This window comes from Phacochoerus africanus, chromosome 8 (assembly GCF_016906955.1).
Source record: "Phacochoerus africanus isolate WHEZ1 chromosome 8, ROS_Pafr_v1, whole genome shotgun sequence".
Taxonomy (NCBI): Eukaryota; Metazoa; Chordata; class Mammalia; order Artiodactyla; family Suidae; genus Phacochoerus; species Phacochoerus africanus.
The window spans coordinates 147,305,468-147,330,312 of NC_062551.1; the positions used below are offsets into that span (position 1 = coordinate 147,305,468).

Below are 24,845 nucleotides of genomic sequence, written 5' to 3' on the forward strand. Positions count from 1 at the left end.
TTTATTTGCTTCTCGTTTTATCCCATAATAGTCTTAAACGTCTTTGCCTCTTCAAGACGGTCAGAAAGCCCCTGAAGGCGACTGCAGCGTTGAAAGGAGGCCTCCTTTTGGTCTGGCAACTGACCTGCTAGTTGGTTCCACTACAAAGTGAATGTAATTTGCGTTGGAATCGAAGAAGTGGTCCATGAACAAATCACTCTCGCCACTAAAACTGTCCATTCATACAGTTTTATTTCACTAGACTGCAATTTTATACACAGTATGAAGAGGTTTCCTGATAGCACACATATAGTTTACTTTCTGTACGGCTGAAGAACCAATTTTTTTTTTTTTTTTTACTTTACATTATATCGTAATACCCTATCATTAAAACATCAGTGAATTTTTTCCAACTACATATAAACGGAGATTTACCACACACGGTGCAAGAATATCTTTATAACATATTTGGATCACGAAATGTGAATCTAAAATACATCACTGTAATTAGAACACTACTTTAAAGTTACAATGCCCCATGTTCTACTAGCCAGATTTGATTCACCTCGGTATACACCACAAAGCAGTTTGGTGGGTATCTTCTTGGGCAACTGGCAGCAGCTTTTAACTAGGATCTCAAAAGAAATCTTTGATTAAGAATCAGAATTTTGAATTTGACATACTTCTTCCTTTCTGTGTTCAATAGTCCCGGAATCAAAGTGGGACATTTTAAAATTTATAGTCTCTAAAACAAGGACCATAAGCCAAGCCTCCCTTAGCTGAGAGGCTGGGGTTCTGCGAAACCTAAGAAAAGCACTGTATGATGGGAAGTGGGAATGAGTTAAAAAGAAACGTAACATTTCTTTAAAAGCTAGATTCCTCTGCCCCTCCCCGCCTCTGTCAAACACAGAGAAAGAATACTGCATTGCAAATCCAGATGTGTAGTTCCATGACATGACGTTCTAAAGAAAATGTATGTAAACAAATCAGAAAGACAGATTTCTTCATTTTCCCCTTTTGTGGAGCGAGGCAGTGGGATGGTATCAGTTAAATAAGAAAGAGAACTCCTTAACACTTCATTACACACAAAACAGCTAGGGACGATTTCTCATGTGTTTCCTTGTCTTTCCCCCAAAGTTTGAGAGTGTTTGAAAGTTCAATAAATAGTAGAAAAATAATCCTTTACTTAGAAATTTTGAGATGCATCGTTTAGAGCGTAGCGCGAGTTCCATAGCAACCGTGGTATCCAGGTACCGCTCAGAAACCAAGGGAAGTCTTGCAAGCGCGCACTGCGCTCGGGATGTGCCACGTTCCCAGTGTCTGGTGGAGCAGATGGTTCTCTCTTCCAGCTAGGGAGAGCCAAAATGTTTCTGGCTCCTCGGAACATTCCTCTGGCTCAGCTTGACGAAAGGTTCCCAATGCTGCATTTATAGGTTTCGTCTCTGTTTAGAGGTCTGCCTTCTGTTCATTCCGTTGGTATCTTGGTGGGTTCATTCATCAGACGTGTTTCCCCTCCATTTCAGAACCACCCTCGCACCCTCACCGATGTGATAGGGCCGTGGTTCCTCTCGTGTCGGGACGTGCCAACGGGCAGGAAGATGAGTGACACCGCTCTGGACACCGCGCAAACCCAAGGGGCTCTCCTGGATGGTAGGCTGGCTCTGTTTCCCGCTAGGATATTCGGGAGCTCCCAGATCCCACCTTTCAGATGGGGGTGCGGGGGTCAGCATTCCGCGTCCACAGTGTGTACGGTCACGGCCGCCTGCAGGTGGTGGCTGTGGTGCAGCGTGGGGTGGTGCAGGCGGTAGTGGTGGAACTTGTGACTGAGGAGGGCGGCTGTCTGAGGCGGGGTGTCCAGCTCCAAGTCCTCGTCGTGGTTTCCCACGTCCACCCCGGCCGACAAAGGGTCATTGGTGCACGGGGGGTTTTCACTGTCTTCCTGGGGGCTCATGGTGCTGTAACCTAGAGAGCGAACACAACAAACAAGCGGCTGAGAGCTGCCAGGTGCGGGGAGGTGTCACCTCAGAGGTGGGGACACTGGGAAGAGCTCCTCCCTCCTGCTAGGAAGCGACACCGTCTGCAAGCCCTCAGCAGACGCCGAAGGACTCTTTAAAAAGAGATCTTTGGCGCACCATTGTCTGAAAACTACTCCACGATAAACACATAGTCACGTGATCGTTTCAGACACTGTAAACAAAAACCCATCCCCCACGCCAACAAAACAAAAACGAAACGCACCCCAATCCTTTCTGATCTGTAGATCACCACAACAGACACGTGGGGAAATATCCTGCGCTACTTTTCCCTGAGATAAGATGATGGCTATCTTTTACTTTAGAGGAAATTAAAAAAAAAAAAAAAAAGGCACTGCAACATGCCTCAATGTATTGCCACAGTAAGAACAAAAATAGCTGTCACCATCACCTGCACCTGCGCCAAGGCAGGCACTGATGTCCTGTCCGTTTTAACACCCGTTTTACAGGTGAGGGAGACGGTGATCAGACAGGTTAAGGAACTAGCCTGAGTTTCAGTGCCTAACAGAACGCTAACGCCACACACGCCCGGAGCAACGAGCAAAGGAATCAGCTATTCTCTGTGTAAGCTGGCTCACTGTATTTAAAGATTAATTTCTTTTAGTATTCTAAGTAATACATATTTCAAAAGAAAATGCCCTTGCTGATCAAAGGATTCCATTCCAAGAGCCTTGGCGTGTTTTTAAATATTGCAAAAAAAAAAAAAATCCCCTTTAAGAATTTTGAGAAGTGACAGCTCATTAATATTTCCGCTGCATCTATAGTTAGCATCAATCAGCACTCATCCATGGGTAGTGCTGGTCACATCTGTGGCTGCAAAACTGATGTGCTTGCATACTGCCGAGCAGGAATAGTTTGTGGCTGAAAACGCATGCTTCATGCAAACATGAGAAAGGTGATTCTCTGTCTCAATGAAATGCTGCTCAATGACAGAATTCTCTCAGTCTAACTCAACAAATATTTATGGGGCATCTACTACGCATAAGACACTGAGCTGGGCACTGCAGGAGACGAGATGAAAACTGGATCCCTGCACAAGAAGCTCAGAAACTAGTGCTCAAGAAATAAAATAAGGACAAGCATAGTTCACGTCAATGATTCATTTATCAAAGTCCATCACAAGGCTGAAAGGAGAGAGTATGAATGCGAATGAGGGATGTCTCTTTTCCTTAAGGATTTCCCCACCAGGAGTTCCCATTGTGGCTCAGTGGTTAACGAATCCGACTAGGAACCATGAGGTTGCAGGTTTGATCCCTGGCCTTGCTCAGTGGGTTAAGGATCTGACGTTGCCGTGAGCTGTGGAGTAGGTCACGGGCGTGGCTCGGATCCAGCGTTGCTGTGGCTCTGGCTTAGGCTGGCGGCTACAGCTCCGATTGGACCCCTCGCCTGGGAACCTCCATATGCCACTGGAGCAGCCCAAGAAATGGCAAAAAGATAAAAAAACAAAAAAAAGGATTTCCCCACTAAGAGACGCATACTTACAAAGTGAGGTTACTCTTGCGCAGATAATGCTACTTGCTAGAATGGAGGTCAAAATCCAGCACAGAATCCCCTAATTCTGGCTAGGGGACAGGGAAAGCTTCCCAGAAGAACTCAAACTTTAGTTGGGCTTAAACAGATGAATAGGAGTTTAGTTAAGGGGATAGGAGCAAGGCAACAGATGAACATGACCAAGATGTGTAGAAACACAAGGCTGTTCCTATACTGCTGGGATGAGTGCCAGCAGGTCACTGGGGATGCGGGCAGGTGGAAGGCAGAAAAAGGTGAGTTCAAGTCAGATTATAAAGGTGACACCCAAGCATAGAAAATGGGGAGACAATACAAGATTTGGGGCAGACCAGAAAAAATATAGCATGATAATTTTTAAATATATATATGTGTGTGTGTATATAAATAAATATATATATATATTAATTGGCTGCACCTGTGCCATGCAAAGTTTCCAGGTCAGGGATCGAAGCCGCGCCACGGAAGTGACAACTCCAAATCCTTAGCCATCAGGCCACCAAGGAACTCATTTCTGTATTTTAAGAAGAGTTCTGGTGGCAGTTTGGAGGGCGACTACAAAGGAAAGAGAGGGAAGCAGTTGGAAAGTTATTCCAACAGCTCAGGAGAGACACGGAATTAAAACTACAGGATAGGTGAGACATCTCGGGGGTGGGAACGATAAGAGGTGGTCAGCAATTTGGATGCGGGGGGCTTGAGAGTAAGGGGTGGCTAAGGAGGCTGCAACTCAGAGTCAGGATGAGTGAGACTTGGAGATCCCGAGTCTCAGGGAAGGAAAGGAATCCTGCTTTGGCACGTGTTGATTTTGAAAGTGTATGTGTAACACGTGGAGATACCCAGCCAGAAAGGCACACCAGCTGTAAGTCAGGGCAGAGGAGGGGGAGTCTGTGGCTGTGTGGCTGTTATTACTGAGTGCCCTCATGGTGCCAGATGCCAGGTTGGGGGCTCGACAGAAAAAGGGATGCTGTGAGGCCCCAGCTTCTGTGAAGCCCCAGCCAAGAAGGGGAAACACAGGCACAAAACAAAGGAGCACCAAAGCCCACCAACTTGGCTTAGGATCCCAGAGGAGGGGACACTCAAGGTGGCCCTTACGGGACAGAAGGGGGTCCCTAGGCACAGAAAGGGGTGGAAGGCACTGCAGGCAGGGAGAAGAGCTTGTGCAGAGACGTGGCAGGATGGCAGGCTCCGTGGACGTGAGGAAGGGGAAGAGCTTTGTGTGTGGGAGGAAGAGCTAAGAGGAGGCTGGACAGGCCGGCTGAGATGAGGTCCAGAGGGCTGCTCAGAGCTATGAGTCGGGGCTTCGATAACTCTGGGCTGGGCCAGGGGTGGGGGGTGGATGGCAATGACAGAACGTCTGCTTTAAAAACACTCCTTGCGGCAGCGAGGAGGCTGGGCAGAAGGAAGGAGGGATCTGAGGCTCAGAGGCCAAGTCAGGGCTGGAGCATCAGCCCAAAGAGATGGCAAAGCCCTTGAGGGGGGCGTGTCTAAGAGGAGCAGGCCACTATTCAGGCGCAGGGAAGGGCTGGCTCTGGTGACCAGAGGGAATTACTGGTGAAGATGCCGGGAGGGTTAACACCTTTGGAGAAGGTCCAGATTTCTGGGTTCCGAGGCTGGGGGAACAGTGACCCTTTTACCCAAGATTAGGAGATTAGGAGCCAGAATGAGCCTCTCAGCTTCGGTAGTGCTAACGCTAGAGTGAAATGTGGGTTCTAAAACCTCAGTTACCAGTGCTCTCCACATAATGGACTCAAGGACTAGGAGACAAGTTTTAGCAAAAATCTCAGTGTCGATTATTTTTGGCCAGGCTTTAGTGCGAGGCTGTCTTCATTTTGCCTCCCAATACCTCCTGGATGCCTTCCTGTCTCTGCTCATTTACAAGCACCCACTGTAACTGACAGCTCATTTTCACATTCATGCTATACAATGCATGGTGGTCCTTCTGCCTGGCTCCCCCTCCCCCCTTCTCTCGTCTTGCTATGGTGCTTCCTGTTCCATCTGAAGGTCTTTTCCGGGAAGTCTTCCCAACCAACACCCACCCCACCCAGCCATACCCACCCACAGGGGTTCTGCTGTCCCTTCTGTGAGCTTCAACGGCATTCTGTGCACATCCCTATCTTAGATGCAAAAAACAGGGCTGTCTTGTCCAGCAGTAAACGCCTTCTTAAAGTAGAAGGACTTATGCCTCACTCAAAGCAGGTGCTTAATTAAAAAAAACCAACACCACATAACTATTTCCTAAAGTGATGGCATTGATAAATTTAGCAGTGATCTGTGGCTTTGTCTGGTGTGACATTTCCCAGTCTCATCTAACAATGAAGATGCTCTCGGATTCATTGGACCCCCTCCAGCATTCGGACTTAAGAGTCCAGGGATGCTCAGAACCAGGCTGGTCACAGATCCAGGGTGGTGGTGATGGTGCAGCCGTCGCCAGGCCAGCTCTGGGGCACCCCCATTTCTCCCAATGCTTTCTGATGAGAACCCCAGCAGAGACCCTCCCAAAGTGAATCCCTCCCTCGGAGGCCACTCTGTCTTACTCCCTCAGGGTGACACTATTGCTCAACCCCTCCGTCACTTACTCAGCCTTCCTCCCATCTTAATAATGGATGGAAATCTGGAGGGAGGGAGGGAGCAGCACATGGCAGAAAAGGAGGAGAGAGCCAAACACATGCTCTCACTTAGAAAATTAATTGAGTGTTTACTCAGCGCCAGGCAATTCTGTGGGGGCGTTGGGAACAGTGATGCACAAGACAGTGCATGCAGGAGGCAGCACTACTTAAAACACAGAGGATATTTACAAATACTTTCAAAGAAAAACTTTACTCTTCAGAGGGTGTATGCAGAAAAGTTCCCGCAAAGTTAATTTCAAGGGGAAACAGGCTTTGGGAAGGAGGCCAGGCACCCATTAGGAATCAAAGAGTCACATTAGGCTTTTGCGCTGTGGCAGTCAGCTGATGTGTTTATCTGAAGGTGCTTAAGAAATTTCTCTTGATGGCAAGGGTTGTTAGGTCCCTCAGGGGACTCACTCGCCACCTTGTGGTCACAGTGAGTAACTGCAGGAGAGTATCCGTACAGCTCCAGAAAATGGTTTTGTGGTGTACTAGGCAGTTTTTGACCAGCTTTTCAATGTTCGGTATTTGTCTTTTCTTTTGGAATTTATGCCACTAGGGGAAAAAAAAATCTCCTTTTTACCAAATAACTTTCCTTAATATACATTTGTATAAAGTTTCTAATAAGACAGTAACCAAAGCAGAATCACAAGGAGCAAATGCATATTGGTGGTTTTCAACTTAAAACTAAGCCAGTTGGTGATTAGATAGAACACATTTTCAGCAAAAATAATGGGCAAATAGAGCATAGCGGTTAATAGTCGAGTGTGGGAAACAATCATTCTAAGTGGTGTTAGAATACTGACAAAAATTTTTCTCCTTTTCAAAAACCATTCTTATTTTGAGCAATTTTTTTTTAAGATACAAAAATTAAAATGAGATTCCTTTAAAATACCAAACTATTGGCCGCATGAAATATTTCTAGTTAAAACGCAGCCTGACGTCTCCAAGCTTAGCTTGGGAACATTCAGAATTTTTTTTTTTTTTTTTAAGGAATAATAAAGATATTTTTGTTTTAAAAAAAACTTAAAAAAAACAATTTTTAATTGAAATATAGTGGATTTACAATGTTGTGTTAATTTCTGCTGTACAGAAAAGTGACTCAGATATAGATATAAAATATATATATACACACACACACACACACACACATTCTTTTCCATTATGGTTTATCTCAGGGTATTGATTATAGTTCCCTGTGCGATACAATAGGACCTTGTTGCTTATCCAATATGTAATAGTTGCCGTTTGGTTTTAATTCTAGGAATATCACCCCTCATGAAAATCTCGTCTGTTCAGTACTTAGATATTTTGTTCCTCTGAGGTTTCCTTTTCTTTTTTGCACTGGACCCAAGAACTTGTGAACATACACTCACTGGGTACCCAAGAGCCATGGCACCGCCATCCTACCGGTTCAAAGGCCGGCACCAAGGCCTCCTGCCCCCTGGATCATCCATGATGTTCGTACAGATAAAAGTGTACTAGGTCCCCATCGCCATCGCTCCACTTCTTTAAGGAAGCCGTCACATTCAGCTTTTTAATCAGTCTTGTGAATACATGCACGCCTGTACGGTTTCGGGATGGACTGTGAATTCCTTGTGGGCAGAAGTAGGTATGGAGGTGAGATGTGAGCCCTGAGCTCACGTCTGCCATATAGAATTTCACGGAATCCTCATGACAGCTTTACCTGGGAAAAATGCCTAATCCTGTCTTACTTATTAGGAAATCGAGGTTCAAGGAGCTTCGCTAAGGTCTCACAACGTGGGGAGAAGGGGAGAGGTGGGATTCCAGACAAGCCCTCCGCTCCCTGCCTCTCTCCACTGGGCCCAGCAAGGGGCAGAGGCCCAGGACATTCACCCAAAGAACACGTGCCAGAGCAAGTCACGCGCCATGAAACCACCAGGTCAGATGGTCGGGTTTTAGCGTGTACCGACGGCTCCTCCTCTAGGCATCGCAGGGACTTCAACTTGAGGTCGCCCCTCTGAGGGACCTGCCACCCGGGTTCAGGGATGTGACAGCACACCAAATGTATTGATTCTGTGGCACATTTGGAATTCGGTGGAATGTCAGTGTTTTCCACCGTTTTGGGTGTTGCCTTCTGTCTGCCCGACAACCTATTTTTCATTCCTTGGGGATACCAGGGATCCAATTATTGTGAAAAATGAAAGCAAGCAAGCCCTTAGCCAGACTCCTTGGCTTTCAGAGCCTGACACCACACCATTGCTTTTATCTCAGCTGTGGCTTCGTATGCCGTTTTACTAAGACAATGGCAGAGCGAATGGAACGCCAGAAATGCCACTCAGCGTTCCAATTTCTGTGCTGAAGCCGCTTCCATCAGGGGCGAGAGAAAGCGAGGGAAGGGACTCAGGATTTCTGCTGAATAAGAAATCATTTCTGTTGAACTTTAGTAGCCTCAAACCTGTTTTGTTATTCAAAGGAGGAGAGGCACAGAACTGCCTGGCAGAATGAATTTATGCAGGTTCAAAGGTTTTCTTTTTTTTTTTTTTCCTTCCTGGAAAAAAAGGCAGAAAGTCAAAGAAACTGAGAAATTTAAGTTCTGCTTTGACTCTCCATAGAAACCTGAGTTTCTATTTAGTTGATGGGAACAGTGTCATTCCGAGCCCAAATTAAGAGTCTCCAATTTACAAATCAGAAGTCTGGCTTCTCCTATTTTCCGAAGGGAGTTTGAATACCTGGCTGTTGTGTAAAAGGCGACAGAGGTTGCTTTGACGAAACCCACTCCTGCATCTTTTAGCACAGGTGTGGGAGCACACTGCTTGAGGACATTTCTTTTCTTTTTTTTTTTCGGGTGGATGTCGTGAAAGCAGAATAGAAAAAGCATAAATGAACTATATATGCACTAAAAAAGTTCTGCTTCTGGGAAGAAAAGAAAGATTTCTGGAAAATTATTATTATTATTTTTTGCTTTTTAGGGCTGCACCCATGGCATAGGGAGGTTCCCAGGCTAGGGGTCTAATCAGAGCTGCAGCTGACAGCCTATACCACAGCCAGAGCAATGTAGGATCTGAGCCACATCTGCAACCTACACCATAGCTCACGGCAATGCGGGATCCTTAACCCACTGAGCGAGGCCAGGGATTGAACCCGCAACCTCATGGTTCCTAGTCGGATTCGTTTCTGCTGCATCACGATGGGAACTCCATAAATTGAACAGCTAGATGGAAAACAAAAAGACGTGACAACTGCAGGCAAGGACCTATACTTCTATTATATTTTTGTGGAACAGGACCAGGGATGTCTAGAGAAAAAGGATACACCTTGGAGTTCCCGTTGTGGCGCAGTGGTTAACGAATCCGACTAGGAACCATGAGGTTGCGGGTTCGGTCCCTGCCCTTGCTCAGTGGGTTAACGATCCGGCGTTGCCGTGAGCTGTGGTGTAGGTTGCAGACGCGGCTCGGATCCTGCGTTGCTGTGGCTGTGGTGTAGGCCGGCGGCTACAGCTCCGATTCGACCCCTAGCCTGGGAATCTCCATATGCCACGGGAGCGGCCCAAGAAATAGCAAAAAGACCAAAAAAAAAAAAAAAAAAGAAAAAGGATACACCTATTGTAATCTGTGACAAGCCATGTGGACATCGGGGAGGTGGGAAGGCATGTGGTGGCCATGCCTTTGGTACAGAATGTGCATGGATAACTGGTAGCTCATTTACTATTTAGCATCTCTTCACGACTCAGCTCTGACCCTTCCTGAGCATCTTACAGGCCCGTTACACACCCCCATGACTTTGTACATAAGAATCTCTTTGCCTCTACTGTCTTTTGCCCTTCACTTTTCTTTAGTCCTCCTTCATGGCCCAATGCATGGGTTGTCTCTTTGGTGAAGGCTTCCCTGAGGCTCCAGGCCAGGCAGAAGGTCAGGGCGGGGGATGCCAGAGGATGGCGTGGACTCTCGCCAGGCCCAGAGAGCCGTAGGTGGTGCTGGTGTTTGACAACCAGCAACGCTGGGCAGCAGGACCTCTGAGGATGCCAGTTTACTGAGAATCAGGTGGGGGCGGTGAGCAAGTTCCACTGGACGACCTGAGTCCTTATTTATGGAGAAAACCCAGGAGGGGACCTGTGTGGCCCAGAGGTCACCTTCTTTACACCTGGGGGGGGGGGGGCGCTGAGCCATCAGCAAAACTCCCTTGGGGCTCATGTTGTCATGGTGGCATGTGTCTTTTTGGAAAACGCTGTTAAAATCATTTACCGAGCACAGAACAGGAGAGAGAGAGCAGGGTGGGTGTGAGCACTGGCCCACGAGAGCACCAGGAAGCCAGGCCTTACCGTGATCACTTTCTGTTCCCGAGCGACCCCAGTAGCGGCGCCTCCTTTCTGGGCTGTGTGCGTGCCGTTCGATGACCGCAGCTATAAACCGAGTATTGCTGACTGTGGGAAGGCAAGGATGGTTAGTCACCCCTAGGCCAGGATCGTCCAGTGCGCTTGCCCCGAGCAGGCTCATTTACTCGGTGGGGGAATTATTCCTGGGGAAGCTAGAATAAGCCATTTTTCAAAAATTCTGAGGGTCAGTGGAGTTGATTTTGGGACTGGGGCAGCAAGAGATCCCCAATTACATCTCTCCAACATGCACCAGCAAGATAGACACCAAACAGGACTTCCCGTCGTGGCACAGTGGAAACCAATCTGACTAGTAGCCATGAGGTTTCAGGTTCGATCCCTGGCCTCATTTAGTAGGTTGAGGATCTGGCGTTGCTGTGAACTGTGGTGTAGGTCGAAGAGGTGGCTTGGATCTGATGTTGCTGTGACTGTGGCGTAGGCCAGCAGCTACAGCTTTGGTTCGACCCCTAGCCTGGGAACCTCCATATGCCACCGGTGCAGCCCTAAAAAGCAAAAACAAAACAAAATGAAAAAGACATACACTAAACAGTGAAGGCCAGAGTATCTCAACACGAATGGAACTCTCTCTTTTGATGTAGAAAGTGCTTTGTTTACCTCCCCCAAAGCTGTAGACATTAGTTAAGGATTTTAAAAAACGCAGAGTTGATGATTCCCTTTCTAAAATACTATGTTGGAAAGTAATGAGGAAGAGAAACAGAAGGAAGGGTGAGGTGTTTTAGACCAAAGCACTTAATGCAACAAAGAACATCATGAAAACTTCTGAGATTTTCCTAAAACAAAGCCAATGCCTATGCTTTAACTCTGATGAAAACGGGGAGAGAAGGGGCGGCAGGGAAAGAATCCCATCATATCAAAGCACCTTAAGCTTCAACACAAGAAAAACTATCTGGGGAGTTCCCATCCTGGCTCAGTGGAAATGACCTGTAACTATGAGGATGCAGGTTCCATCCCTGGCCTTGCTCAGCGGGTTAAGGATCCAGCGGTGCCATGAGCTGTGGTGTTGGTCATAGACGCAGCTTGGATCCTGCGTTGCTATGGCTGTGATGTTGGCTGGCAGCTGTAGATTGGACCCCTAGCCTGGGAACTTCCACATGCTGCAGGCGTGGCCCTAAAAAGCCAAAAAAAAAAAAAAAAAGACTCTCTGTTACAGATTAGCCTCCTCTGACACGGTCTGCAGAGCCCGCCCGGATACTCACTGATGCCTCTGTCCTCGTGGCTGTCGTCATCTCTTTCGTCTCTGTCATTCTCCAGGTTGGACATACGCACTGACATTTCTTCCCGTCGTTAAAAAGAGAGAAACACGACTATGTCATCGAAAAACGTCACCCACGTCAAGACCCTGCATAGGGCTCGTGTGATGGCTGGGCGACAGCGTTCCAGTGGGAATGAACTGACGCCCCATCTAATTTGTTTTAAGGAGGAATCTAATTTGTTTTAAGCAGGAATCACAAGAGGGAGAACAAGAGGTGATGCATCAGGAGGGGCACCTGAGATCGGTTTCTGAAGCCAGAAAGAGGAGAAGTGGATTGAGGCTAAGAGATCTTTAATCCTCTCCTCATGTGCCAGAAAGGGAAGGAAGGGGTCTCAGACCACGGCTGATGACGCTGATGTTAACAGCATCCTTGAAAAGCCGAGCCTGGGGGAATCCTGGATGAAGACAGTGAGCCTGGCTCTAACCGGATCTTACCAAGAGCTCTGCTACCAAGTCAGACCATGTGATCCCAGGATCCCCGGTCAGGGCTGGGACCACAGTGAAAGAGTCCAGCATCAGCTTATCATGACGGCTGCCAGGCGTCTGACCAAGTTCAGAAAAATCATGCATGAGTCTTATCTCCACAGAGGTCAGGGGAACACATCCCTCGGGCTTTTAGGGAGGATGCGGATGGTCATTACATGGTTTTGTCTTGCCAGGGAGCAGAGATGCCCCATTTAACTCTTGGTATAGAAGCCATGGTTGCCAATGAATCATTCTGTATCTGACTTCCCGTACTTATCCCCTCCTAAGAAGTTCCTTTGAATGGTTTCCATTCACACGCTACAATAACAGCTGTAAATAGAAGAGATTCACCTTCTTGCCAATAGTGATCTGAGGTATCTTTGGTCTGTCTTTCTGGAACAGCAAAAGCAGCCTCTTTGAGCCGAGTGAGGAATGCTACTTCCCACTCGCACCCCAGCCCCCCGACTGGCTTCTTCCGGAGGCCGGCCGTGGTGGGCGAAAGCTGTGTAAGGACAAGAGGATCTGGGGATTTTCTGAGGCGTCAGATGGGGCTTGTGGGGTTTAGGCCCTAAAGACTGAACTGGGAGGGAAAGAGAGAAGCAGGCTTTGGAGACTTCAGAATCGACTCCACGGGAGCAGAAGACACAGAGCTGTTCTTACAGGAGCGTAAAGGCTTCCAATGGGTCCCCATTCTTCCGGCCTGGCAGCCTCCCCAGGAAGCCTGCTGCCTCCTTCAGAAGCTTTGGGAGTCATCTCGAGCTCACCTTGGGCAGCGAGAGGAGACATGTGCTGGTGGCTGCGCCGATGGATCTGATGGCGGTAGGCGTACACAGCGAGGACCAGGACCATGACGCAGCCCATGATGCCTCCGGCCACGGGGCCCACTGGGGCGCTTTTAATCATGTTCAACGTGACAACCTCATCACCTTCATTAAAACAAACAGAGGTCCTTTGTAAAGCTTTCCCGCGGGAGGGGGATGCTGGGGATGGGGGTGAGACAGAGGGAAGGGATTTAGTGAAGATGTAGAATCAGCTGCCTTAAGCTTTGCATTCCTTTAAGGCCACCCATCAGGACACGGGCATAGTGGCTGCCTTTCATTCCTGGTGCTTAAGTTCGATGGTGGCTGCTTGGCAGAACAAGGACGCGATCGGCAAGGCCTGGGAAAATAAGCGGGTGGGGAGTTCCCATTGTGGCTCAGTGGGTTAAGAACCTGATTAGTATCCAAGAGGATGTGGGTTTGATCCCTGGCCTCGCTCAGTGGGTTAAGGATCTGGTGTGGCTATGAGCTGTGGCATAGGTCGTAGAGGTGGCTCGGATCTGGTGTTGCTGTGGCTGTGGCATAGGCTGGCAGCTGCAGCTCTGATTAGACCCCTGGCCTGGGAACTTCCATGTGCCACAGGTGTAGCCCTAAAAAAAGTCCCCCAAAAAAGCAGGAGACTGGAGTATCACTTATACATGTAGTGCCCAGCTGAGGGGCTCAGCTCTGGGGTGTGGGCTACTCTTAGTACCCAGGTGAGGGCGGGCGGTGTGGGTCTCTCAGCACATATTCACCTGATACCATTTACTTCAGTGGGTCAGGCACATGACCTCCCCAGAAGGATCACATTTCAAAGCTCACGAGTTCCTTTTAAAACACCATTTGAGCTTTTCAGTGTGAACCTGCACGTGGGCATATAAAGTGACCTCTGGGAGTTCCTGCTGTGGCTCAGTGGTTCACAAACCCGACTAGTATCCATGAGGATGTGGGTGCAATCCCTGGCTTCGCTCAGCGGGTTGAGGATCTGGCGTTGCCGTGAGCTGTGGTCGCAGATGAGGCTCGGATGCCAGCTTGCTGTGGCTGTGGTGTAGGCCGGCAGCTGCAGCTCTGATTTGACTCCTAGCCTGGGAACCTCCATATGCCACAGGTGTGGCCCTAAAAGACCATTAAGAAAAAAAAAAAAGGTGACTTCTTAGAGCATGGTCCCTTCATCCAGGTCCTAACCTGGTCCCACCGTCGTATGTGACCTCAGACCCCTTCCCGTCTTTTTCCACTGATGGGTTACTGCGGGGAGATGTTAGAATGAAGCGTGAGCCAAAGGTTTAGATATCTATTCACCTGCCAACCAAGCCTGAGGAGCTTGTGTTCAGTCCAGAAGGAGAATCTCAGGGGAGGCACATAGCAGTACTTTTGAGGTCTCGGGGCCTGATCCCAGCATGGATCCTCCTAAGAGTATCACGGTCCCCACCCCGCCTCCGCCTCAAGCCATCCTGGGCATTGGATAGCACTGGCTTCTGTTATCCCCAAGGCCTGAAATACTGACTTGGAGCCACAGGGCTTCTGCCTTCAGAAGCGGTGAGGGAAGGCAGCTGCAGGACGGAGGGGCCGTGGTCACTCCACCACTGGCCCCGCGCTTTGGACAGCTGGGATTCGCGTTCAAACCAACTCCGCAGTTCAGCCATGCAGAAATCAGACCTGCTACTTCTCAGAACAAGCTCTGTGGAAACGAATTTCCAGGCTTGCACAATTCGGCAGGAAAGATGGCCCTTCACTCTGCTGCACAAAATATCTAGCCAGCTTTGAAAGTCATTATTTGCCTCGGTTTTGCGACTAAAACCTACTGGCAAAGGAATCAGGGAAGTAGGATGGAGAATCATTTTAAGATTTTTGTCTTAGGAGAGGGGCAAGAAAATATGCATTCGAGTATCAAAATATTTTGGGTTCCCCCTCAAACATACCTATTGCCCCCATGTCATCAACATAGGGACTTTTGGCTCCAACAATCCCCCCGAAGCATTCTTTCTGGGGCGCACAGTAGGATTTGTCCAGGTGGGTCTTGCCATCGCTGTCCACCATGCACCATTCACAATCCAGCACGCCAAAGCAGTCCCTGCCAGAAAGACGATGCTGAATGTTGCAGAAGGCGCTGTCAGGAGGGGGAGAGCACGCAGCCTTGGGCGCAGGCGGCTCTTGGGAGGGCCATGACTCACTGCAGGATGCTGCGGCTCCTTGAGCTTTCAGTTCCTTTCCTTATAAGAGGAGGAGGGCAGCAGTCTGCCCGAGGAAGCCCTGTTTTATGTCCCTCAACAACTTGGGGATGAGAGAAGTAGAACTGCTCTCTGTGAAAGAAACCATGAAATCCACACATCATGCATGAATGAGGGCGGAAGGACTCAAAATGATCTTCAAAGACCATGTGGCCTCAAGGCTTGTTAGATGTTGGCCCAGCATCCCCCAGGTCTAGCATAATCAGAGGAAGGCAGTCATATGAAAGTCTGCCTTTCTCTGTGTATCTTCTATCATCTGTACAATGAGTTCCTGAGTCTTCAGCAGACAAGCCAGGATACTCCAGGAGAAATGTTTGAGAAGTGCAAATTTTAGGGGAACATGAATTTGAATAAATTCTTAGGCGTTCTCGTCATGGTGCAGCAGAAACAAATCCGACTAGGAATCATGGGGTTGCGGTTCGATTCCTAGCCTTGCTCAGTGGGTTAAGGATCCGGCATTGCCATGAGCTGTGGTGTAGGTTGCAGACGCGGCTCGGATCCTGTGTTGCAGGGGCTCTGGTGTAGGCTGGCAGCTACAGCTCTGATTCGACCCCTAACCTGGGAACCTCCATATGCCATGGGTGCGGCCCTAAAAAGGAAAAGAAAAGAAAAAAAAAAAGAATAATTTCTGAACAGCCGAAGTTATTCCAAAATGGGATTGGAGCATTCCTGGCTATCGCTTCTCTTGTAAAAGTGGGCATCTTCTAGGCAGCAGAGAAATCATCTAAACCTCCAAGAACCCATTCGGTGCCACGATTCTCAGAGTAAGTGAGTGAGTTATGCTCACCGTGCACACATAAGGGGTGACGGGCATGGAAACAAGCAGGAGTTTGGGAAATACTGCATAAGGTAAACAGATTTCTTTGTTGTTAATTTCTCAATACGTTATGTGCATTATGACATTCTAAGAGAATACACAGTGTTCCGCAAGCTTAATTGGTTTTGGGTTATTGCACACCACGTCAAATGAATCTATCCCATGTCCTACCATTCCTTTGCTAAAATATATACCAAAAGGAGGACTGGCTGCCCCCCTTTACCCACTAGCTCTGTTTAGTCAGATGGCTGGCAACCTGCAGCAGACTAGTCCCAAACACCCTAGGGAGGAGGCAAAGGGAGCTGGGGACACGAAGTTTTTAGTTCTCAAAACTGCCAGGAAGCATGTCTGCTTTCTTTCTTTTTCTTTTGTTTTTTTTGGTCTTTTTGCCATTTCTTGGGCCACTCCCGTGGCATATGGCGGTTCCCAGGCTAGGGGTCTGATTGGAACTGCAGCTGCCGGCCTATACCAGAGCCACAGCAACGCAGGATCCAAGCCGTGTCTGTGACCTACACCACAGCTCACAGCAACGCCGGATCCTTAACCCACTGAGCAAGGCCAGGGATCGAACCCACAATCTCATGGTTCCCAGTCGGCTTTGTTAACCACTGAGCCGCGACAGGCACTCCAAGCATATCTGCTTTCTAAAAAATAATTGAGGAGCTTCAATGTGTCACACACAGAGTGCAGTTTTGTTTCCAGGACCCCTGGCTCCTGCCCTTGCTCTTCGTGCCATTTCCTCTCTTCCTCCTCCTCCTCTTTGAAGAACTTTCCCATCCACAGATGAGGCTACGAATATATGGTACACATGCCAAGGAACTGTAACAAGTGGAAACTGAGTAACCCTGAAGCTGGGGGATAAAAGGCTTATAAAAATCAGTTTTCGATCTACGAAACTGGTACACTTTTTAAAAAATGACAAGAGTGGGAATGAGAAATATCAGCAGGAAAAGCTCAATGAGGCTGCCCGTCCCTAGTCTTGGCTAGTTTCTCTTCCCGCCGCTACGATGTGGACGTGGCATGAGCACCAGGCGCTGCTTACCCACTTTCCATCCTTTGACTGCACTGGCTGTTGACACACTGGTGAAGAGCATCCTGCAGGCCGGGGTCGATGGCTGTGTACGTCACTGGCTCCTGGTGCACCTCACAGCTTGGGTTTCTATGCAGGAGGAAGTCCGGAAGTCAAGATCGATACCACCCACATTCCAAACCCTCCATGACCTTGGCTCCTGACAGTACCACCCAGATCTGAGACGGCACCCTGGCCCTGCCACTTGGCTACAAGAAACCTTGGGCCAATCCGGTCTGATGTAAACAATGCTGTATTATGTGTGAGCATGCACGTGTGAAAGATTTCTACCTGCTTATCAAAGGCTTAATTTGGAAACTAAATGACTTACTGGGCATACAGTATCTGGCACATGAGGCACTCAGTTAATGCTTGCAACAGTCTCATATTTTTTCAAGTAGGACATACACTCAACAATTGTGTCGCATTTATATTTAAACCTGAAAGGAGACTTCATTTCAAGACACTAGGGAGTTTGAAAACCGGCTCACAGAACAATTCCATCATTAAAATGAATCACCTTCTTATACTTCCAACCCAAAGCAAATTTGTAAACAAAACTCCCAGTATATGTATGCTCCCAGTATAAACACATAGTGTACACACACACATACACACACACACGCACACGCCGCTTTACTTACCTATTCTCTGCATTGGTGAGGTTGCCAGTGCACTCATTGACCTCTAGAGGGCACTCACAAGGACATTCACATTCATTTTGTTCCATTCTGAAAAGCAAAGATAAAGTAACCATGCAGAAGGTGGATAAACTATATTGTACATGCCCTGAGGGCAGTGAAATAAAGACACCATGTGCTAGTTAAAAGGGACAGTAAAAGAAAGTTATCACCAAAGGTTTAAACATGCAATGGGCCTCAATCCACTGTTCTTTGAACAAGGATGCTACAAATAACAAAGCTCTTAATGCACCTGTAACCAGGACTTCCCTTTTTCTAGGACGCATCTGAGCATTATACATGTACCTTTTTAGGGCCGCACCTGCGGCATATGGAGGTTCCCAGGCTAAGGTAGAATTGGAGCTGTAGCCCTGGCCTACACCATAGCAAACACGGGACCTGAGCCACGTCCGCGACCTACGCCACAGCTCACAGCAATGCCAGATCCTTAACCCTCTGAGCAAGGCCAGGGATTGAACCTGCGTCCTCATGGATGCTCGTCAGATTCGTTTCCGCTGAGCCATGACGGAAACTCCTTTATATATATTTTGCTGTGGCATCAGTTAAAATATTCAATAGTGTGGAAAACAGAAAATATGACCCATCCCATTTTTACCGGTGGCAGTTAAGACACAGCCGGTCCACCATGCTACAGGCACAGAAGGCAAGAGAGTCACATGTTTCGTTGACAATGCCGACAAACGCATTGGTTCCTGGGATCCTTGCCAGTCTGTATTTAGAACAGTGACTGCCATGCACAAGGTTTGTCAAATCCCCCTATAGACAACAGAAGTGTCAGAAGTGACAGACAACAATGGAAAGAAAAACATGGAAACAACCCTTCAACCAACTGCTGAAAAGAACTTACAATAAAACTTCATTTCTTTCTGATTACAACAGTAATATAGTCATTATTATAAATTTGGAAAAGAGAAATTTTTTTGTGATTACCACTAGTCAGAGATAGTTCTCTTTTAACACTGTGTACATATTATTAATTCTTGAATCTATGCATATATAGATAACATTTTTATAGTCGGTTTTATCATCTTTTTTTAAACACATAATAATACAAAATTAAAATAACTGCAAGAAGCAGTGAAAGACAACTTTCAGGTAAGGAATAGTTTAAAATCTACTCAAAGGCAAACCTAATCAGTCCAAAAACATGCATTCCCCCACCTTCCCTTGGATAATAAACTTCTCTTCTAGAATAATACAGTTATTTAAAACCCAAAGATGCTTTAAAGAGGCCAGTTTCCTGCTTCTAGAATATTCAAACAATCCAACTAAAGCAGGCATCCTTTTTTCGTTCTATCATCAGAAAGTGTGATAGCCAGCTTCGTGAAATACTCTATTTGCCCACAATATCAAAAAGCCGAGGATTCTAAAGCAGCGTTGTAGGGGTCAGTGTGGTTATTTTTTGGCACGTGTCCTAGGTAATATGCCAATTACTGAATCTCATGCTTGTTTCCAGGCCCGTCATCCCTTACGTGTGCATGGTGAGCGTAACCCAACTCACTCACTCTGGGAATCATGGCACGGAGTGGGTTCTTGGAGGTTTAGACAATTTCTCCGCTGCCAGAGATGCCCACCTTCACAGTACAAGCAACAACACAGGCGTCTCAGCCTATTAGCTCCAATAACCAGGAATGTGCCAATTCCATTTTGAAATAACTTGGGCTGTTGAGAATTTATTTGAATTCATATTCCACGAAAATGTGGACCTCTCCAAAATTTCTCCTGGAGTATTCTGGCTTGTCTGCTAAAGACTCAGGAACTCATCGTACAGATGATAGAAGATACACAGAGTAAGGCAGACTCTGCCGTGACAACCTCACCTGACGGCTTCCCTCTGTGGACACTCATGTTTGCCAAAGTCTCCTTTAGAGAAAGGACTCCTTGGCATGGGTGTGGGGTTCAGCAGGGTAACAATGACTTCCCCTCCTTTGAATGCACTGTCTTAACAGATGCATTTTTAAAACTCTCCTACTTCTCAGGCCATTGGTTCTGCAATCACTTTTTCTTTCTCTTTGGAGGCCGCCCCTCCGGCATATGGAAGTCCCCAGGCTAGGGGCCAAATCGGAGCTGTAGCTGCCGGGCTGGGCCACAGCCACTGCAACATCAGATCTGGGCCGCATCTGTGACCTACACTGCAGCTTGCAGCAACGCTGAAGCCTTCACCCACTGAGCGAGGCCAGGAATTGAGCAGACATTCTCATGGATAACAGTTGGGTTCTTAACCCGCTGAGCAGCAAGGGGAAATTTCGCTGTTAACAATTTCTTAATGACACATGGAATGACTTGTGCATGCATTTACTTCTTGAGAATACCTTTTTTTTTTCTTTTTGCCTTTTCTAGGGCCACTCCCGTGGCATATGGAGATTCTAGGCTAGGGGTCTAATCGGAGCTGTAGCCACCAGCCTACACCAGAGCCACAGCAACAGTGGGATCCAAGCTGCGTCTGCGACCCACACCACAGCTCACGGCAATGGTGGCTCCTTAAGCCACTGAGCAAGGCCAGGGATTGAACCCGCAACCTCATGGTTCCCAGTCGGATTCGTTAACCACTGTGCTATGACGGGAACTCCTTGAGAACACTTTTTTTTTGTTGTTGTTGTTGTTGTTGCTATTTCTTGGGCCGTTCCCTCGGCATATGGAGGTTCCCAGGCTAGGGGTTGAATTGGAGCCATAGCCACTGGCCTACGCCAGAGCCACAGCAACGCGGGATCCGAGCCGCGTCTGCGACCTACACCACAGCTCACGGCAACGCTGGATCGTTAACCCACTGAGCAAGGGCAGGGACCGAACCCGCAACCTCATGGTTCCCAGTCGGATTCGTTAACCACTGTGCTATGACGGGAACTCCTTGAGAACACTTTTTTTTTTGTTGTTGTTGTTGTTGCTATTTCTTGGGCCGTTCCCCCGGCATATGGAGTTTCCCAGGCTAGGGGTTGAATTGGAGCCATAGCCACTGGCCTACGCCAGAGCCACAGCAACGCGGGATCCGAGCCGCGTCTGCGACCTACACCACAGCTCACGGCAACGCTGGATCGTTAACCCACTGAGCAAGGGCAGGGACCGAACCCGCAACCTCATGGTTCCTAGTCGGATTCGTTAACCACTGCGCCACGACGGGAACTCCGTGAACACTTTTTTGAATGTTGGTTCTATGATTATCCATTTTAGTTTTCTCTCAGCGAGGTGTATTTACAAATAAATAGGTTTATCTAAATAATAAGTATATATAAAGAAATAATAAATAAGAAGTACTTCTAAATAAATACCTAACTGTATCTAGGTAAGTTCGCAGCACCTCAAATCACAAGAGTATCCTAAGCTAAAAAAATAAAAAATTGGGGGATGATCTACATGAGGGCTCTCATCTAACAGGGTGGATGACCAAGAACTAACCGCACCTGGCTTGAGGAATTTAAGGAGACTGAATAATTTTTAGACGACAAGGAGAGAGGACCACATGTATTTACACAGGATGCAGGAACACACCTCAGCAGACTTTTCAAAGGGCTTTCGTTGGGTGAGTCTCTCCACAAAAAAACCAAAATACCAAGCATGAGACTTTGAAACATTCACTTCTCCATTCTGGGCTTGAAATCCCGCAAGTGTCAAATGGGGGAGCGGGGCTAAGGTCCTGTCCCATCCCATCACGCTGATTCCCAGGCAATGAAACAGCCAGAAGCAACCACCATGCGGACATAACCCACATTCCACAGCCGGAGGGGAGACGAGAGGGTTGGGCAATCGACTTACCACCAGGCTCGTGTTGAATTTATAAAACCTCTGGACCGTTCTGTCGCTGAAGCTGTTGCACAGGTTTTTCTTTACAAAGTTGGGGTGGTTCAGGATGTCATTTGCTACCAGGGGCTCCTGTCAAGGTTAAGCAGAACGGAAGGCAGAGGCCATGTGATACGTGAGCCACAGCCCGCTGGAGAACTTGGGCTCTAGCTTTGCAACAAATACCTTGTGGGTGATGTGCTGCTGTTCCACGGGCGCGTGTCCTTTGGGGTCAATGAGGGTTGGATGCGCCACCAGATAACCCCTGTCCTCCATTATGAAGCACCTGTGCCAAGACAATGACATTCCTCGTTCTTATAAGCTGCTGAGAGCGTCTTTCTAGCCCTGACACAAACTACATGTATCTCGGGCGCTCCATAAATATTCATGGACAAAGAGAGGAAGGCTGGCAGTCAGGTGACAGACACATTCTTCTTGGGGCTCTGGGTCACTGGCATATAGTTTATCCTGGACGATGAGGTCACTCACCTACTTTGTACAGAAGGCAATCACCCAGTCTAAGTAAGATGAGCTCAAAGATCTTTTGCAAGAATGTATAAAGTGAGACGTTTTCCCTTTTTTTCTGGGGAGCTCGAGTCTGAAAGCAGCAGCCTTGAGTATTTATAGGGACACATTTTAAGCAAAGCATATAATCTTTTCTTTCGATGAACAAACATACATAAGATACAATATGCAGGGGAAATACAAAATATATTTGACGGAAACACCGATAAGTAAAGCTAGAACTGCTCTAATCAAGGCTAGATTCTGCTCTTTTTTACTCTTTATTCATCATAACAGTTTGCCGCAAATCCTGCATTTCCCTGTTAAGGGCCAATGTGAAATGTAGCAGTGATATGACGCGTGGGCCATGAGAGTGAAATGAGAAAGCTATTTTTAAAAGGGGCCTGTATTAAATCAAGGGGATGCCCTTACTTTGATCAGACATGTTCTTATGAAATTCAGGCGGCAAAGACTTTCCGTTCTATGAGCCTCTTTCTGGGGAAATGTACAAAGGAACAGTCTAAGCGGCTGAAAACCTCACAAAGGTTTTGGTTTAGTAACTAAGTTAACATCAAAAGTACTACCCAAGAGTACCCTCTGGTCTTTCTAGCCCCCACGATAGGGGAAACCTGTAATGACTGATTCCTAGAGAAACAAGACCTTTTGGAGAATTCTGTGCCACATGGACTCTCCTTGTTAGAAGCCAAATCTATTTGTCTCCGTCATAAATGGCATGCATCTTAGAAAAATCAAAGAATGAACACATCCAGGTAATGGACTCAGTTGCTGGTATTGACCATGACAGCACGGTTGGCCTTTAGCGAAAGATACCTGACATCCCTTTCTTTGTTATTTTGCACGTAGAGAGGTCTTGTGTCCCTGAAGGGCTTACCTTATTTTGTTGCCACCGTCCTGGTTACACACTGGGAGTAAGTCCATCAGAACCTTGTAGAAGTATCTAAGTGTGAAGTCAATGCCCATTACAGCCACCGTGTGCCCGGAAGACAGCTGTGTGCTGTGAAAAAGACCAATGAGAGTAAGAGGCATGTCTGATTTAAAGGTCAAAGCTCTGTTCAGTCATAAGGACCTTGTAGAGTATCAGAAACATATGCCTACTGTTCCTCTGCAATTTCCAACCCTAGAGGAACAATTAACTAAATGACTGATCTGACAATACATGGACATTTTTGGGGGGGTCTTTTTAGGGCTACACCCATGTCATATGGAAGTTTCCAGGCTAGGGGTTGAAGCAGAGCTGTAGCCACCAGCCTATATCACAGCCACAGCAACGCCAGATCTGAACCACATCTGTGACCTACACCACAGCTCATGGCAAGGCCAGATCCTTAACCCATGGAGAGAGGCCAGGGATGGAAACTGCGTTCTCATGGTTCCGAGTCGGGTTTGTTACTGCTGAGCCACAGTGGGAACGCCAATACATGGAAATTTGTTGAGAGAAAATTTAGGATTAAAGGTAGGACTCTCTAAACAACACAAGCCCAAAACATGGGCAGTCGTGGAACATGGCGAGTCTTGAATACAGATGTTTAGGCAACAGCTGGATTATTCTTTGGCAAGAATACAGAGTAGGAGGGATAGGTATCAGGTAGGAGGTTGGATGTCTGGCTATTATGATTCCTTCCAGCAGGAAACCTTTAGACAAGGAACCCATATGATCCCCTTAACTGTTTCCTTCATTTTCTTTCTTTCTTTTTTTTTTTTTTTGGCAGTACCCATGGCACGGAAAAGTTCCTAGGCTAGAGACTGAATCCAAGCTACAGCTGCAACCTATGCCACAGCTGCGGCAACACCAAACCCCTAGGTTTTCTGCCTCCTTAGATCTGCCTGGCACTCAAGAATTTCTAAGCAATTTCATACCATTTCTTTAATTTCCTGTGAAGACATCAGAAAGGAATGATAGTTCTCCATTTTAGAAATGAAAAATTAGGCTTAGAATGGTTAAAAAGAAGATGATTGATTGATTGGTTTAGAGACTAGTATGAAATCTGGTTCCTTCTACAACACTTCGGCTGCCTCAGTGAAAAGATACAATGCTGGTTTTTAGGGACAAGTTGATTTTGGTTCTAAATTTTCCTGTATGACTGCCATCTGTTCCCGTATGATCAATATGCTGAAGTAAAAGCATATATGTTGCCCATTGAAGTCTAGCATTCATATTTTCACCTGCATTTGAAAAATGTACACGGTTGCCATAGCAACTCACAAAGACTACCCCAGAAAAATCAAACCAGGTCTACATTTCCCAGCACAATGGTCCATGCTGCTTGCAGCACTGTGGGGAGATGTCCGCTGCCAAAGACTCGACCGACCAGTCCCTTAATCTTTGACTGTACCTCACCCTCTCTACTGTATTTACATCCTTTTTTAATGCACACATGGATTCTCGGGGCTCTAATAATGCTGATGAAAGAATCGCAGCGTCGTTACTATAAGTAACTGATAAGTGAACATTGAGACACCTGTCTTCAAAATCACAGCCCAGTCACTTCTGAACACGAGTGCTTCTTGAGCAGTTGAATATTAGCATAAGTTATAAGGTCTCTCTTCTGACCTATTAAAACGCCAGTTATTTAAAGCATGAATAGCATGATAATAAAAATTGATCTCACGTATTGGGACTCAACATGGGCAAGCTAAGCATTTTACATGTATCATCTCTAATTCTCATTATATCAGTTCCACCTGGGCGTTATTACCTGTTTTACGTACGAGGCTCAGGGAGTCATGGACCATAGCAAT

At 47.1% G+C, this 24,845-nt stretch overlaps 1 protein-coding gene across 1 annotated transcript in view; it reads right to left on the reverse strand.

Annotated features, from left to right (window-relative positions):
• Window positions 1-216: 216 nt before the first annotated feature.
• The window catches only part of CACHD1 (cache domain containing 1), a 234,174-nt gene continuing 209,545 nt past the window's right edge, over window positions 217-24,845 (reverse strand). Inside the window, exons 17-27 of the mRNA XM_047788785.1 lie at window positions 22,978-23,100; window positions 21,768-21,867; window positions 21,558-21,674; window positions 18,403-18,563; window positions 17,751-17,837; window positions 17,080-17,196; window positions 14,912-15,063; window positions 12,960-13,121; window positions 11,675-11,752; window positions 10,407-10,508; window positions 217-1,941 (exon numbers count right to left, since the gene is read on the reverse strand). Of these exons, the coding sequence (XP_047644741.1) occupies window positions 1,703-1,941; window positions 10,407-10,508; window positions 11,675-11,752; window positions 12,960-13,121; window positions 14,912-15,063; window positions 17,080-17,196; window positions 17,751-17,837; window positions 18,403-18,563; window positions 21,558-21,674; window positions 21,768-21,867; window positions 22,978-23,100 (1,438 nt within the window). The 3' untranslated portion in view covers window positions 217-1,702. The remainder of the gene's footprint in view (window positions 1,942-10,406; window positions 10,509-11,674; window positions 11,753-12,959; window positions 13,122-14,911; window positions 15,064-17,079; window positions 17,197-17,750; window positions 17,838-18,402; window positions 18,564-21,557; window positions 21,675-21,767; window positions 21,868-22,977; window positions 23,101-24,845) is intronic.